This window comes from Patagioenas fasciata, chromosome 8 (genome assembly GCF_037038585.1).
Source record: "Patagioenas fasciata isolate bPatFas1 chromosome 8, bPatFas1.hap1, whole genome shotgun sequence".
Taxonomy (NCBI): Eukaryota; Metazoa; Chordata; class Aves; order Columbiformes; family Columbidae; genus Patagioenas; species Patagioenas fasciata.
The window spans coordinates 18,647,064-18,664,360 of record NC_092527.1 but is presented as its reverse complement, the minus strand read 5'-3'; the positions used below and the strand labels follow the sequence as shown (position 1 = coordinate 18,664,360).

The 17,297-nt window shown below is 39.3% G+C and overlaps 1 protein-coding gene across 30 annotated transcripts in view; it reads right to left on the bottom strand.

Annotated features, from left to right (window-relative positions):
* Nucleotides 1-8,294: 8,294 nt before the first annotated feature.
* The window catches only part of KCNMA1 (potassium calcium-activated channel subfamily M alpha 1), a 476,353-nt gene continuing 467,350 nt past the window's right edge, over nt 8,295-17,297 (bottom strand). For 18 of the 30 annotated variants that reach the window (XM_071811786.1, XM_071811785.1, XM_071811784.1 and 15 more), the window contains one exon: nt 8,295-14,772. In XM_071811786.1, the coding sequence (XP_071667887.1) occupies nt 14,618-14,772 (155 nt within the window). In that variant the 3' untranslated portion in view covers nt 8,295-14,617. The remainder of the gene's footprint in view (nt 14,773-17,297) is intronic. The other 12 variants (XM_071811779.1, XM_071811788.1, XM_071811792.1 and 9 more) reach the window with 1 other exon arrangement.

Genomic DNA, 17,297 nt, shown 5'->3' with positions numbered 1-17,297 from the left:
ATTGCAGAAACTGATCCCAACTGCAGGGAAACATGAATGCTGAAGAAATGAGCAAATTTAAGAAGGTTTCTTTGTCACACTTACCATCCATGCAAAAAACTGAGGTACTCAGCTACCCAAACCTCTAGCCAGCTTCAAATCCCCTCTCATTAAACCTCTCTAGCTTCACTGTCATATGTAATTGTCTACACACCTAAGTACCTCTTTTTTTTCTCCGTCCGGGTTTCTCAGGCGGTCCAGGAGTTTTTAAATAATTTGATAATTTTAATAATCTGCTTAGATTTCATTCTGTAAAATGCTGTTTCTCAACAAGTAATTCATCAGTGTGGGATACTATATGTGTCACGGAGGCACCCCAGGAGTCAATTTTAGGTGGACAAGTTCCAAAACAGACTTTATTCTAGACAGAAAAGTGTAGCAAATAAACTGACTAGAAACAGGCTTTATACAATTATTTACATTCTGACAGCATAAAATACAGGTTTGGGTATCAGTTGAGGAGATTATCGGGGTACGACAACATAAGAAAAATGACAACCCACAACCTACACACAATTGCTCTCAGGAAACAAAACTAGGAGCCTCTCACTCCAGGGCATCCAGAAGAAATAATTACTTGTCTGGGTTAGGCGAGGGCTCACACTTGTCTGAGTTAAGTGTGGACTCATTCAAGGATGTATCCAGTAGAGAAAAATAACCACTCACCACAGGAGGAGGTGAGGGGCTCTCAATTGCGGGAAGTCTCCTTATCCATATACAGGATGATGGAAGGATGAGAGCTTTCATTATCTGACTAGAATATTGCAGAAGAAGCAATGAAGTTTGTGCATTATGAAAAGACAGAACAGAGGTGGCTGATCCTGTGTAATGGGGGGATAGGAAAAGAATTTTACAGCACACTTCAGAAAGTCTATCACAAGGAAAAGTTATCTTTGAAATGATCTCTTCCTCAGTGGGAAAATAAATATATATATGTGCAAATCATAGCCTTTCTTGGCTTTAACTGGTATCACCAAAGTCATCTTTGAAGCAGAGGAACCAGTCCTGTTTCTATCAATTCCAAACATTAGATCAATACGGTATTGGCTTTTAAAAAAGATTTGCATTCAAGCTGTGAGCCTGGGGCAGAAGGCTACCTAATTCAGCTTGCACACATGGATTATGTACCCTACATATAAAGTCTTTTATCCATGATAAAACCAACATTTACTTATTTGTTTTGCACCATTCCTTGAGATAAATGCATTTCAAAATGTATGTTGTATTGTATCTGATGTCTACATAGATGAGTTTGCCGGATAACACTTGAATGAGTGCACTGAAAAAAACAGATATCCTTACAGTTTCTCCAAAATCAGAAGTTTCAAATACAATGTATTATTTCACCAGTCTTTGCTGTGATTTGATTTGCAAACTTCTGTGGAGAGTCTAAGAAGACAAAGATATTCAAAAATAAGAGTTTCCTCTTCCAAGCAGGAAAAGAAAGTGGAAACTGAAGAAACTAGTAAAAAAAAGTGCTATGGAGTGTTCATCTCTCTCCAACACATCCACTGGGACACTTAGATCTCACTCTCCTCCTAACAGCAAGATATTTTTGACAGAGACTGAAAGTGTCTGGTGACTGGATACTAGTGTCTAGTTGCTGGAAATAAATGAGAAAGTAGAAAAAGGCAAACCGCACCCAGTGGTAGATGAAAAATTTTGCGTAAGGCATGTTCTGAAAAGAACTTCTAGTAATATACATGTGTTTTCAGGCCTGAGGACTGGGGGAAGGGAAGGAGGTAGTGTTTTTTGAAGAGGTCAGTTGAGTACATATGGCCAGAAATCATGCTTATGACCTGGCTTAGCTGCAGAAACACTACATACTTCAAGTGCTCATGGATATATAATTAATTTTTTTCTGACTTAACCAAGACAGCACAAAATCTTTGCCAATGAAACCTGCCTATTTTATTTCCTATTGTGTTATGTTTGAATATTATTTAGGTATTTGTCCCTTCTCTTCTTTCCCCATTTTTTTTTACAGATAGAGTTTTTTAGATGCATAATGCCTAATTGAAAGGGTTAGGTCTCTGTGCTATCTTGTGAAACAGCCAGGCACAGTGAACTCCCTTGCTGTATAAAAGAGTAAAGAACCATTGCAGAAAACAAAGTCTGAATATTAACTCAGAGCAATTGATTTAATAAAGGCCAGTGTATGGCAGCACTACTTGCATTTCAAGAGTAAGTGCTGGTTTCAGAAATCGAGTTCCTCCCTAGGAGGGAGGCAGATAAGTGACAGAAAACAGACATGAAGATATCACTTTCTGTATTTTCTGCTTTTGGTCCCTTGATGTGGATAGTAACAGGTTTCAATCCCCTGTCAGTCACCATTCTTGAAGAGGATTCTTGAGGATGGAAGAGCCAGGATCAAAATCTGCAAAGTTTTATCAAATACCTGCCCTGAATGCAGAGGTCCTTTCTTTCCAATACACTGTAAAGATTTTCTTACTTGATTTCACTCACATTTGTAATTTATCTATCTCCTTAGGATGCAATTACATAATCACAGTATCAGAGTATCACAGTATGTTTGGGATTGGAAGGGACCTCAAAAGATCATCTAGTCCAATCCCTCTGCTGGAGCAGGAACGCCTAGGTGAGGTCGCACAGGAACATGTCCAGGACGGTTATGAATGTCTCCAGAGAAGGAAACTCCACAACTTCCCTGGGCAGCCTGTTCCAGTGCTCTGTCACCCTCACTGAGAAGAAGTTTTTTTCTCAGATTTAAGTGGAACCTCTTGTGTTCCAGCTTGATCCCATTACCCCTTTTCCTATCATTGTTTGCCACTGAGAAGAGCCTGGCTCCATCCTCCTGACACTCATCCTTTATATATTTATAAACATTAATAAGGTCACCCCTCAGTCTCCTCCAAGCTAAAGAGAACCAGCTCCCTCAGCCTTTCCTCACACGGGAGATGCTCCACTCCCTTCATCATCTTTGTTGCCCTGCACTGGACTCTCTCCAGCAGTTCCCTGTCCTTCTCGAACTGAGGGGCCCAGAACTGGACACAATATTCCAGATGGGGTCTCACCAGGGCGGAGTAGAGGGGATGCAGGACTCTACACTTTCCCTTGTTAAATTTCATCAGGTTATTCCCTGCCTAACTCTCCAGCCTGTTTAGGTCTCGCTGGATGGCAGCACAGCCTTCTGGCGTGTCAGCCACTCCTCCCAGCTTAGTGTCATCAGCAAACTTCCTGATAGTACACTCAATTCCCTCGTCCAAATCGTTAATGAATATATTGAATAATATTGGCCCCAGTACTGACCCCTGAGGCACTCCACTAGATACTGGCCTCCAACTGGACTCCACACCATTGACCACCACTCTCTGGCTTCTCTCCTTAAGCCAGTTTGCAACCCACCTCACTACTCCATTGTCTAGACCTCACCTCCTCAACTTAGCTCTGAGTATGTTGTGGGAGACTGTGTCAAAGGCTTTACTGAAGTCAGGGTAGACCACATCCACCCACCTTGTTACATTCTCATAAAAGGCTATGAGGTTGGTCAAGCATGACTTACCCTTGGTAAAGCCATGCTGACTGTCCCTAATAACCCTCTTATCCTTGAAATGCCTTGAGATGACACCAAGGATAAGCTGTTCCATTACTTTCCAAGGGACAGAGGTGAGGCTAACTGGTCTATTGTTACCCGGGTCCTCCTTCTTGCCCTTTTTGAAGACTGGAGTGACATTTGCTTTCCTCCAATCCTCGGGCACCTCTCCCATTTCCCAAGACTTGGTAAAAATGATGGAGAGCAGTCCAGCAATGACTTCAGCCAACTCCCTCAGCAGCCGTGGATGCATCCCATCTGGACCCATGGATTTATGGATGTCCAGACTATTTCATTGTTCCCTAACCCAGTCCTCATCGACTAAAGCAAACTCCTCCATTAACCTGGCTTCATCCGGGGTCTCAGGGGTACAGGGCTCCCCAGGACAGCCTCCAGCAGAGTAGACAGAGACAAAGAAGGCATTCAGTAATTCTGCCTTCTCTGTATCTTCTGCCACCAGGGCACCCACCCCATTCATCAGTGGGTCTACGTTGGCTCTGGTATTAGTTTTATCTGCTATGTATTTGAAAAAGTTCTTTTTGCTGTGATTGACCCCTCTCGCCAGCTGTAATTCTAAGGAGGCCTTGGCTATCCAACTGCCTTCCTACATCCTCTAACAGCAGCCTTATATTCCTCCCAAGTGGCCAGCCCCTGCTTCCATGACCTGTAAACTTGCCTCTTCTGCTTGAGCATACCCAACAGATCCCTATTCAACCACACAGGCCTCTTGGCTCCCTTCCTCGGCTTCCTACGTGTGGGGATGCTCTGATCCTGAGCATGGAAGAAGCAATCTCTGAATGCAATCCAGCTCTCTTGGGCCCCTTTTCCTTCAAGCAGTCTTGCCCATGGGATTTCCCCCAGCAATTGCTTGAAAAGGCCGAAATTAGCCCTGCCAAAGTCCAGGGTTGCAATTCTACTTGCTGTTCTCTTCCTACCAAACAAGATGCTGAACTCCACCATCTCATGGTCACTGCAACCCAGGCAGCCCTCAACTTTTACTGCTTCGACCAGACCCTCCTTGTTAGTGAGGATGAGATCCAGCAGTGCACCTCTCCTAGTCGGCTCCTCCACCATCTGCATGAGGAAGTTATCATCAATGCACTGGAGGAACCTCCTGGACTGTGGCTGGCTGGCTGAATGGTCCTTCCAGCAAACATCAGGGAAGTTAAAATCACCCACAACAACCAGGGCCTGTGACTGTGAGGCCACTCTCAGCTGCGCATAGAAGGCCTCATCAACTTCCTCAGCCTGATCTGGTGGCCTGTAATAGACACCTACAACAGTATCACCCCTGCCAGCCTGTCCCTTGATCCTGAGCCATACACTCTCAACTCATTCCTCATCCTCTCCTGGGCAGAATTTAGTACATTCGTAGTTGTAGAGAGCAACTCTACCACCACGCCTGGCTGGCCTGTCTTTCCAGAAAAGGGTGTAGCCATCCATGACCGCATTCCAGTCATGTGAACTGTCCCACCATGTTTCTGTAATTGCCACCAGATCATAATCTCCCAACCGAACATAGGATTCTAACTCCTCCTGCTTATTCCCCATGCTGCGCGCATTGGTGTACAGGCATTTCAGGGAGCGAGCACAGCACAGCACACCAGTTTCTCCCTAGGGGCACAGGAGGCCACCCGGTCCTCATCAGTTTTAGAATGCTGCCCCACTGGGACAAGCTGGTAGCAAATCCAGGCGAAGAACGTGCAGGTCCCAGCCATGCAGCCTTTCTCCAAGCTCCCCAGGTGTGATTACATATGACAGTGCCAGCAAACAGTGAGCCAGGTAGCAAGCAGGCCCAGCAAAGGGCTCTGAATGAGAAACTGTGCTGTCGATTTGGACCTGAAGCTTCCCTCCTTCCACCCACCCTATGCCTTGAGCAAGATACGTATGTGTAAGTGCCTCATATCCCCATTTGCTTAGGACAGTTCTGGGGTAGCATGGGTTTTTCTCTTGCACTGTAAGACAAGAGATATCCCCTTGAATACTAGTAGCAGGATTCACTTGCATCCTTTGCCTGGCATCCAGCATTTGACGCAGTAACATCTCAGGCTTTCTGAGGCTATTCATATACTTCACTGCAAGTTATATTACAGCTTTTATATACATCTACAAAAGAATAATGTGATAGGAATTGCTGAAATGTCTTGCATTTCAATAGCAAGTTACATTACTTGCATCTTCCTTCTCATGTTTGTTTGTTTGTTGTTTTTTTTTTTTCCTTAACCTGTTCAGATCATACAGTGGCTTCACATTCCTGTTTGGATTAGAATCTCCTTTTAGCCAGATACTGTGGCCCTATGTGCTGCTTTTCGCTGGGGTGGAGTTAATTTTCTTCCTACTTGCCAGTATGAAGTTGTGTTTTGAATTTGTGATGGAAACAGTGTTGATAATACAGGAATGTTTTAATGATTGCTGAGCAGTGCTTACACAGAGACAAGGCCTTTTTGGCTTCTCATATCACCTCACCAGTGAGTAGTCTTGGAGAGCACAAAAAGTTGGGAGCAGACACAGCTGTGACAGCTGACCCCAACTGACCAAGGGGATATTCTATACCATATGACATCATGTTCAGTATATAATGCTGGGGGAGAGGAAGGAAGGAGGGCAGTGTTCAGAGCAATGGCTTTTATCTTCCCAAGTAACTGTTACGCATGATGGAGCTCAGCTTTCCTGGAGATGGCTCAACACATGAACGCTGATAGGTGAATGAATTCCTTGTTTTGCTTTGCTGGTGTGCACAGCTTTTTCTTTACCTATTAAACTGTCTTTATCTCAACTCATGAGTTTTCTCACTTTTCCTTGTCCGATAAGCTCTTCCATCCCACCATTAGTTGCCAGCTGAGGTTAAACCACAACACACTGGCAGTCAGTCTAGTCCCAGGATATTTGAGAGTCTTTGTGTGTGTGTGCGTGTGTGTGGGTTTGCGTGTGTGTGGCATGTTTGACCTTGCCTTTGAAATTACCTCCCTAGCTTGAACCAAAATTTGTATCATATACAGCAAAAGGCAATTGCATCCTAATTGAAGTATGGTGGAAGGCGAGTAGTACTGCCTCATAGGCCAGAAAAGGTGTGAGCAGCCTGTTCATTCAGTGCAACCACTTGCTGAGTAAGACTACCACATCATTTCAGAGGGACTGCATAGGGTGCTGCTCAGCCTAACCTTTGTACTAGTGAGTAAACAGGACTGTAGATACACAACAAAACAGTTTCTTAGTTTAGCTATTCTATGGGCAGCAAACTGTGCCATTTAGCAGTCAAGACCCTAAAAAAATTATTAGGTAGTGACATATATATGTGCAGATAAAAATATTCACATCCAAATGCACACTCATATATTAATGAATGACTATGTATGGATAAATACTTCTTTTGTGATATGGATTCTTGTGCAGGAAGCAGATTAAACCTGTGATGAAGAATTATCTTCTCATCTTAAAATGGATACCTGTTCTTGGTGGCTTACACGGTTGTGCCTCACTTTCTTGTTATCATTTGCCTTCAGTAATTAGAAGTCAAGCTTACTAATTAGTGCCTGACACCACAAAGGCATGATGTGAAGGAGTAAGATCTAAAGTACGCCTAGTATACATCTCCATGCAGATTTACTAACACAGAGGGGTCCTTTCATTAAACTGCTCTAGGCCAACATCAAGGTTTTTATGGTACACAAACTACCTTATCCAGTGAAAGTACATAAGGATGGTTTTGACAGGTGAGGGCTGGACCAGTTTTCTTCACTGACAGAGGTGCTGAGCCTGTTTGTTACACAGTTCTCGATAGTCCTGCACAAATACTGTTGTGCATTGATTTTGTGGGGGGTTTTTGGTGTTTGTTTGTTTGTTTGTTTTTCTTCCCCCTGAAACATTCTATTTGCTTAGAAAATGCCAGTGTAGCCATTTTATACCAGGTCCAAGTTAGGATCGAATTAACTATTTGGACTTTTGGGTTTTTTTTTTGATGCTTAACTGAGTATTTTGCAGTGCTCCGCTCTTCTTTCCTCTCCATGATTCAGAATCAAAACAAGGTTTATCACACTGTGGTTGATTACAAATCACTGTGGTGATGCTACTGCACAGAAGATTAATGATGTTAACTTTAATGATAAGGTTATTTTAAATAGCAAAATGCCAGGCACATGCATGCAATCTTACAGACTTCAACAGGAGACTAAATTATTCTTAAACTTAAAACAACTGTACAGTTGCATGTAGGATTATACCTAGTTCCTGCACTGCACTAGAAGAAGCATAGTCCGAATCTTTCAAATAAATTTTAAATGTACTTGTCATGAGAGATTAGAAAATCTTTGGACTGCTTAGCCAAATTGTCAATCCGTCATAACCTGACCTATGTTGGAGCTAAAGGTTCCATGAGATGTTCTGTTCAACCATGTAAAGTAGCTAAATCATACCAGCTTATAATTGTATTTGACTACATGACTGGTGTTAGCGTGATGTTTGTTGTTACTGCAGAATTATTCACTTACAACCCTCACAGGATTCTCTGTGGCAGCTGATGTTAATTACTATGAGGAAGGGGCTGATTCTGGAAAATAAACAGCTGGGTTAGGCTTAGTTTGAAGTATTAACAGCATTATTTTAGTGAATAAAGTAGTATTCATTACTTGGTTATGCATGTTGCATAACTTTATGGGACAAAGCCTGTCTTGAAGAGGAAAAAAGAAAACGCAAAAATCTCTCCTGCTTTTAGAACACAAATACATAAATTTTAATCTGAGAAAAATACAAAATGAAACCATGTACAAGTTATGTACAAACCTTTTTTACAGGACAATATATTTATCACTGGATATTACATATGACAAAGTCAGGTAGATCATTTCTGAGCACCAGCATTTGTTCTCTCTCACCAACCCATAATGGTACAAAGTAAAATGATGAAGTCATACTCCTTTTTCTTGATGAACTTTTAAGTTAAGATGATAGCTGGTTCTCAGTTTACATCCCTCAACCCCACTCCCAAACCATAATTAAAAAGACGTGTAGCCATCAAAATATATTCTATATGTGTTCTTGTATATGTGTATTTTTTTCTGAAGGAAGAAAAAACTATCAGCTTTGAACTCTACAGAAATGCAGTAGTTAAAGTTACATCAACTTTTCTTTTATTTGGATAAGTGTATCTGTCCCAAACTATACCATGGCAGAAGCGGTACTTTTTAACTCCTACTTAAGGAAAACTTGAGATAACATCTGATGACCTTTTCATGTGGTTCCTGTCAGTTATTGTCCAGCCAACAAAGTGCTCATATGATAAGTTTTTCATTACTGAAAAAATCTTTTCTGTTACATATATTTAGCTGCATATATGTTGTGTTGGTGGTGGTTTGTTGAATTTTTTTTTTTAAAGAAGTTATAAAGATCTCCTCTAAAATGCATTCATTGACTGAAGCAGTAAGAAGCTTTCTCTCAACCTCACTAGGGTTCTAATTAGATGCAGCGTTACTGTGTTTAGCTTCATAAGTTAGATGTTGTTCTTAATTAGACCCAAAGTGATTAAAAAAAGTATTTTATATTTTGGTTTTTTTTTTTCTTCCTTCCCCTTTCCCCTTCTCGTTTTGATCATTATATAAAATAGATACATTAGTCCAGCAGTCCTATTCTATTAACTTCAGTGGAATTTACTTGATTATATAGACTACTGCACATTATAAACTATATCATTTCAATGTGGGTGCATGTTCTATAGGAGAGAATATCTGTGCAGAATAGATACATTAATTGTATAATACAGCTTTGATAAATGCTGGGGCAGAGTTGTCAATACTGTAGGCCTACGTACCATCCTAGGCAGCAGCAACAGTTGCTCCATTCCTTCCATTATTTCAGATGGGGACTGTACCCACACCTACAAGTATTGCTCAGTACAAAAGTACTAGAAATATTACGCCTGCTAACAGAATATTAGGAGACCTGGTGTGCATATATAATGAATTTAAAAGCACTATATCCCCTAAACCTGGGATTGTTCTAACACCCCTAGAATGAAGAAAGAAATAAAAAGTGCTTATTCAAATGTTGGAAATATTGGTGGTTGAGTTGGCAGGGAAAGGAAAACAGAACAGGGAAAATAGAGAACTATCCTTTCCCCTGAATTTTTCTATGCATTGGCCGTTGACTTTGACAGATATTCCCAGGCCAACCCAATGTAATACAGGAAAGGATTTCTGTTTTCACTTCGAATAACACTGCCTTTCACACACTTGGTTGTTTTGTTTAAGCACATTTGAGACTAGAGATTAGAAGTCAGATGCACACTTCTTTTGGTGCTAAGTAAATGCACAATGATAACAGCTTTAAAAACAAAATACCCCTCCACACACTCTGAACTCAATGTGGGATCCAGAAGCCCTTATGAACATACTTCTTGATAAAACCATTTACGCACCTGCTCTGTTTTTAACTTTGAGCCCAAGTGAGTAAGCTAGAACAGGGAAGTTGCTACATGTTTATGGATTTCCCAGTGAGTGACCAAGCAGTGAAAACATACATAATTACCCATTTATAAATTATTGCTTTTTTTACTATACATTAGTTATGCATCCAATTATTGCAGTAGTTGTTAGATGTAGTTTACACACACACAAACCCCAACAAATACAGTCTTGTCAGAATGAGAACATGCTATTATAATTTTTCTCTTCTCCTACCCTGTGAAGAGTTCAAGAAATGCAGATCTTTCTTATACTGGCCAAAAAAAACTGAAGAACAACCACCAGCTTGCTGACTACCACCCAACACCCTGTAATAAAAGGCTATAGACAATGCTTTTGTAGTGTCTCCTGTGCATCACAAACAAACTACTTTTCCCCTTTTCCACATTTGGCTGAGGCCAATTAAGTCTTTTCAAATCTGTGCTGCCTGAGTCATTGGGTGGTGTTTGTCTTCTTTAAAATTCAGAAATAGGGAAAAAATATCTTTAGTGGGACTAAACCTGGCTGCCTGCTACAACAGCATGTAAGCTGCTGATGACTCTTTCAATACATCTGTGTGGCTCAATAAGGGTCACAGGATCCTCACTATCCTGAAGCTCCTGGCCTTCACTGTGTATAAGCAGCACCTGCTTTCCCATCAAAGATGAACTGTAAATAGCCACGTGCTTACAGCTGCAGGGTCCCATTGTGTTACAGGTGGAATAAGAAGGTTGTTCATTAACCTGTAGCACTTATAACTAATCATGCCCCACTTCAAGTGGTTTGTATGTTCTGCCACATGTACCATCTACTGTTTGCCCATCAATGCTGATTTGAAAGAAGAAAAGCTGTTAAAATGCAGGTGACAGTTTTAGAAAGTTTTTGAAAAATGCAAGGAATTGTTTGCATTTTTTCCCTAGTAATAAATATTTTGTATAGTTATCATCTTACATGGATGCCTTAAAAACTTGCATTTAGACTCTGAATAGCTTGTTTTCTTTACATCTTAACTTTTGCTGTGTTGGCACCCAAACAGCACCTCATCAGAAGACAATTTTAGCCTTTCATCTTAGTGTTTAACAGGCTTCAGGGGCCAAATTTAAATAATAGCCAGGAGACAGCAGAATTTCTGGAAATGTGGGAGTACACCTGTGCATGGGTTTGAGGAGGAGCCAGGAGCACACATCTCCTCCAACAGTGAGAGAGTTTTCTGTCAGTGAACCATTAACAAACATAACTAACAAGAATGGCTGTTATTTTGGATCAAAGCAAGAAGAAACGGTAGGTACAATTTCCCCATGTGCTAGTCATCTTCATATATATATATATATATGAATGCATGTCCACACATACATATATGTGAACATGCATCAATGCAAACACACACAGAGACACACTCTCTATCCGAGTTACCCAAAAAAACCCCCAAAATTCTTTAGTGAGTGTTAATTGTGCAGGCAATTAATAAAAAAAACTGGAATTCCTTCTTTTTTTTTTTTTTCCCTGTTTCTTTTTTGGTTGTCATTGTTACCTTTTGAGGAAGGAGTAAGAATTATTAATGAAGATCAAAACTTATTTCTACATGCGATATCATATGGTCTGTCAGCTGTCACTTAGGCTACTTGCCTACATCCAAATACTGGTGCTGACCTTATTGTAGCCTTTAATGGCTGAATGCCAAAGATGTCCAACAGGTTTTCTTCATGTTATGCCATCTAATTGCCAGAAGTCGGTCCTGTGTCTTTGATCATCAAAAAGAGGAGTAACAAAAGATTATTGAGTGCTCTTAGCTTTTCTAGAAATGAGAAATGCAAAACTCTAACTATATTTGTTTTTCTCGCTCTCTGCAGCTGTTGTTCTATCTATCATTACATGTGGAACTATCTTTGCTGGCAGACAGTGCAAGTGTATTATTTAGATCTTGTTCTTTGTCTATGTACAAGTTGGCAGCATGATATTTTGGGGTTAAACTGGACAAAGACACACAAACCTTAGCTAGGTAGGAGTGTTGTATTTGATTTGCTAGTATGTTTTATCCAATGAATGCTCCCTTCTGAAGGAAGGACACTCAGAAATTGCACTGTATATGATAAAGTATAAGATATAATGTTCTATGCCCCTACAATAAACACCAGTCTTCTACAGAAAAAAAAAAAAAAAAAAGAAAAAACCCCACATCTACTTGGTGAAGTTGAACACAAATTTTGAAAATTCTCCTGTACTCAGTACCAGCTTTTTTTTGTTGTTGTTTGTTTTGCTTATAATATGAATACAGTTCATAAATGAAAAAGGAGCACTGACTTCGAAGTAAAGGCTTAACATGACCCAAATTAGAAACTGGATATAGATTATAATGTGTCACTAGCTGAAGCAGCATAGATTGGAAGAACTCATCAGAATCATCTTTTGTTTTGGGACCTGTGAAATGGGTTAAAATGCCCTAACTAATAATGAAAAAACTGCTTACATTGTTGCTTTGTAGGAGAGTGAAATATTTTAAACAATCCAATTTTACAGATACTGTATTAACAAGTCTTGTTATTGTCTTTAAATAGCTACTCTACAAAATGTAACAACAAAGTAATCACAGTCCAAGAAGTCACTCCAGAATAAAGCCTATTAGGTGTTAGTATGGTTATATTTGTACTGCAGCCAGTGGACAAACATTAAAGCTGAGATAGTTTACCTTAAATGTTGGATTACATACTGGACATCATTGTTTTCACAATAAGTTCAACTGCTTTGTATTTGTTTGATTCACTGATATTTCTCTAAAAGTACCACAGTATGTTTTATTGTGGTGTTTAACAATTCTGCAAAATTACAAAGCCTAAAGTTAACCTGCACAATGAAAACCTGCCTTTCCTGATGACTGGGTCCTATGCTTTTTTGTTTTAATCATTATTAGCTCAGCCTTTTTTTTTAATTTTCTTTTTCTTTTTTTTTTTTTTCCCTTCAGACAATTGTGTTAGATGTTGCTAATTTGAGACAGAGAGAGTTATTGAGTCATTTAGAACATCAAATGCTTGGGTGGATACATACTGCAGCACAGACATGAAACATCACATTTTTTTCTGACAACTGTAAAGCTTGTTGGCAACTTTGTGAAACTACTAACACAAAAGGCACCCATCAAAGGCCTTTTGTAAGTTATCATAATAAATACATTCATTACTTTTATTTTTTTATTGGTTATTTCTGTACTTTTATGTGTTGTGTCCTAGCAAAGTGAATATAGATTACATTAAACCAAAAAAAAAAGCATTGCTGTGTGTAGGAATTAACTGAGAACAGCATGTTGTAAGGTTATGGAGCTGACACTAAACCAGTTTTTGTCCTGATCTGAACTCACCAAAAGGAGATTCAGTGCCTTTTACCAGGGTATGAGATATCACCTAAGTGCAAAGATCTGGAGCTAAACCTCTACAAATATCAGGAAGAATTTGAACCAAATACGACTGATGCAATAGCATCAGCACTTTTGAGGTAAGGAACCAAAAAAATATGGTTGATGCGAAGACTTATAACTTATGATTTCACACACTGTTTAAGCACTCTGGATTAAAGCACTGAAATACATGGCAAAAGAAGAGGAATTGCCAAGCTTGCCTTCCTGGAATTAGCAACTGCTACTGAGAAGCAGAGTGGAATTGTCAGATTCACCATTGATAGCAAGTGCTGGCTCTGAGCAACTTATCTATGTGGCCTTTGGTTTAGGGTACTGGCGGTCACTGTGGTAGTGTGGCAGAAAGTAAGTGATCAAGGATGCTGGGGGAGTGTGTGTGCGCAAGTGGTGTAGAGAGGAGAGGGCACAGAGTGCGTGGGGTTGTTGGACCTCAATGTCAGTGGCAATTAAGATGATCTGTGTGTGGTAACAAAACAAAGGATATTTTGGAAGAATGTTGCATGTAGGAAAATATAACTTTCAACATCGAAAATAAATAAGTTCAGTTTATTAAGAGCTGGTGTCAATGTGGAACAAAATACACATCCGCCAGTAAAGAGACATTTCGGTGAACTGTTCCTTTTTTTTTCTTCTTTTTTTTTTTTTTTTGATTTACTAAAATACAAGTTGGACCTTTTTTCTTCTGTTTTTTTTTTTCTTTTCTTTTTTTTTTTTTTTTGCAAATATATCTTTTGTCCCCCTTAATTACATGTTTTTATAACTGTGACCATCATTCTCCTTTAAACCAAAGACTGAGGTTTGGGGGTTTTTAGAATCTTAGGAGTCTGGCCACATATGCAGTTTTTTTTCTTTTTTTTTTTTTTTAAGGGAAATACTTGACAATGGAAAAAAAAAAAAAAGAAAAATAGATTTTTTTTTCTAATAAACAAAAATAATTTAAAACATTAGAGGCTATACACGACTAATTTTGATTATGTTCATTTATAAATGAAATAATATTTTTTCCAAAATACATGGAAGCAATATTAAAGGCAGACAAACAGAGATCCGTCTACTTTATTCTCCCATTAAGCTTGCCCTTCTTAATTTCTCCATCAGTGGTTCAGCATGTAAGAGGAATAAATGTCACATCACCATTCATGAAGTTTGTCAGGCTTTAAAAAAATAGTTCTGGCCTCAAAGGAGTCAACATTCATCTTCAACTTCTCTGATTGGTGGTATCAAGCTGCTTGTTGATTTATATTGATTGATCTGATTGGCCATGTGAGTGCTCATGGGCTTGATTTGAATGTTTCTGGGATAGGCATTATCCGGCTCATCTGTAAACCATTTCTTTTCTGCTAAAGAGCAAAATGGGTAGAGACAGAATAAGGAGGAAAAATGAGAGTTTTAATTAGTGAAGCACATACATATAAAAACACACCAAAAAAAAAAAAATTTAAAAAGGTGGGAGAGCAGTCAGTAAAGTTTATAGAAAAAGACAATCAATAGAAGGTGACTTTGACCAATTACTGGAAGCACAGTGCATTAGATTAATACCTCTGAAAATACTTTTCATGAAAGGAGGATGACATGTTTGCAGATTTGATACTATAAGCTAAAGAAAACTGTCAATATGTTAGTTTGCTTGTTGAATGTAAGATAGATAGATAGCTCCTTTTTCTTCATGCTCAGGTGAACACCCTCTGATTCCTTTATTGGAAAAAAATGATACAAATAAAAGTCTAAACTGAGAAGCCAGGGAGAGCATATGGAGTAAGAGTAATGCAGAAAAGAGCACAAGTCAAGTTCATATATGGAGGAGCACCTAAAAAATTTGAGGTTTTCTGAACCATTTGAGCCTCAGGGTGGTCACTGCTGATGGTTCAGAAATCGTGCAGGAGAATGTAAAGAACTTTCCACAATTGGTGCTAGAATAAATTGGGCTTGTGTTCATGCTGCCAGGTGGCTGCATGCTTGCACAGGATGGCCAGTATATTGCTACTTAGCAATCTGTCTGCTTGGGCGCTGCTGAGTTCTCCACTTTGTGAAGGGGCATGGAACACACATGATGCTACAGATGACTGTAGTAAGGGAGCAAGTTAATCCTGAATGGCTTGGTAGTGATACATGACAGCAAAGCAAAGGAAGGGCTTAAAGGAAGATCAGAGGGGAAAAATGTTCTTTCTCATGTATTTGGGTAGTGTCTGTTTCCATGAACATAGGAAGAATTTTATGGTACTGGTTTAGGTTGGGCTGGGAGCAATATGGGAGGACGTGAGGATGCTTAGACGCTGCAGCTTTGCAGCTATTCCCTACCTGCTTATGATTGAAAGCACTATATTGAATTGTTCATATGCAGATGCAGACAAAAAAACTACTTAGACTTCACAAAAGAAAAAAAAAAAGGCAAAATAATTTTTTCTTAAACCTTTTAGAGAACAATCACTGCTGTCATTTCTTAATTACAGGTGTGCAAATTTACAAGATAGCTCTATTCACAGACTTAGAAATTCCTAGTCTTAGAGTGGTTTATGGCCATTAGGTGCTTGTGCTTTGACAAGTATTTGTGAACGGGGTCTCCATTCTCACCGGCCTTCCCCAAATTCCAGAGGTGGATGTGCAGAGTAGTGGATACAATTGGTTCTGGGGATGGGATTCTGCAACTGGGGCACAGCAGAGCTGCTGCTCTTACATGTACACACTACTTCTCGTTCCAGCGGGGAACTCAAAATGCTTCAGAAGCTTTAGTGTCTCATTTAATACAAACTGCCATTTTTGCTTACCAGTGACATACTGCTGTATCTGTCCTGGTATCAGGGCAGGAGTGGAAGGAGTGCTCATTTTAAATAAATAAATAACAATAAGCAAAGCAAAATCCACCTTCAAAAACCCAAGCACTGAGCACAAAAGCTCAGGAGGTGAAGCAGATAATAGAAACTGGAAGACTAGGAAGAATAAAGGAGAAATACCTGGGCACAAGTGCATAAAAATAAGCAACTAGCTTCCAAGTTAGGGACTGTAAAGAAGAGGTTCAATTTCCAGAATGACTGGACTTCTCAGTCACTTTTGTGAATATGAAATTTCGACACTTATACCTGATAAGGAATTCATAGGAGTTTATTCAATTTTATTTTATTTTATTTTTAATTCAGCTATGTTACCTGTGCTCATGCTTTAAAAAAAATATATATATATTGAAAAAGTTGAATCATATTAATCATCAGTGGCTTATTACTGAGGGTAACCAGAACTACTGTATTGTTTTTCTTGTCATTTTCTAAAATGTATTTTACTAATTTTTAAAATATTCTACTCATCAGGGTAAATAGTTCCCTGCCCCCTTAAAGTTCCCCAAGCCTGAACCATGTTCAATCTCCCATCTCTCTCGCTCTTACCTATTATAATTAAGTTCCCTTTGATTTGAACAGATTGGACGATAGGAATTCATAATGTTACATCCTGCACACTGAAGCTAACTGATTAAGTGCTTTAAATTATTCTTCCTGACAGAATGATAAAGTTACAATCTGTTCAGAGATGATCTACAGCTCGCCAGACTCCTACCGCTTCTTTCTACATTCATTTATCTTTTTGTCAAGCAGTTAAAAAAAAAAAAAAGCCTCAATTCCATAGATCTTTTAAAGTCATCAGAACATCTGAATTATTAATGAGACTTTAAGGGAATAGTTCCTGATGGTGGCTGGTTTAAGAAAGGTTGTAGAAAAAAAAAAATCTGGGAATGTGTACACATCAAAATAATTTCAGCTCCATTTAAAAAACCATTTAGTTCAAGTGTGACACATGAACCATTATGCATTTGTGGAAACCAATTTTACGTGATATACGATTAAACTAACCTTTCAGAGAGGTGTAATGTGTGATG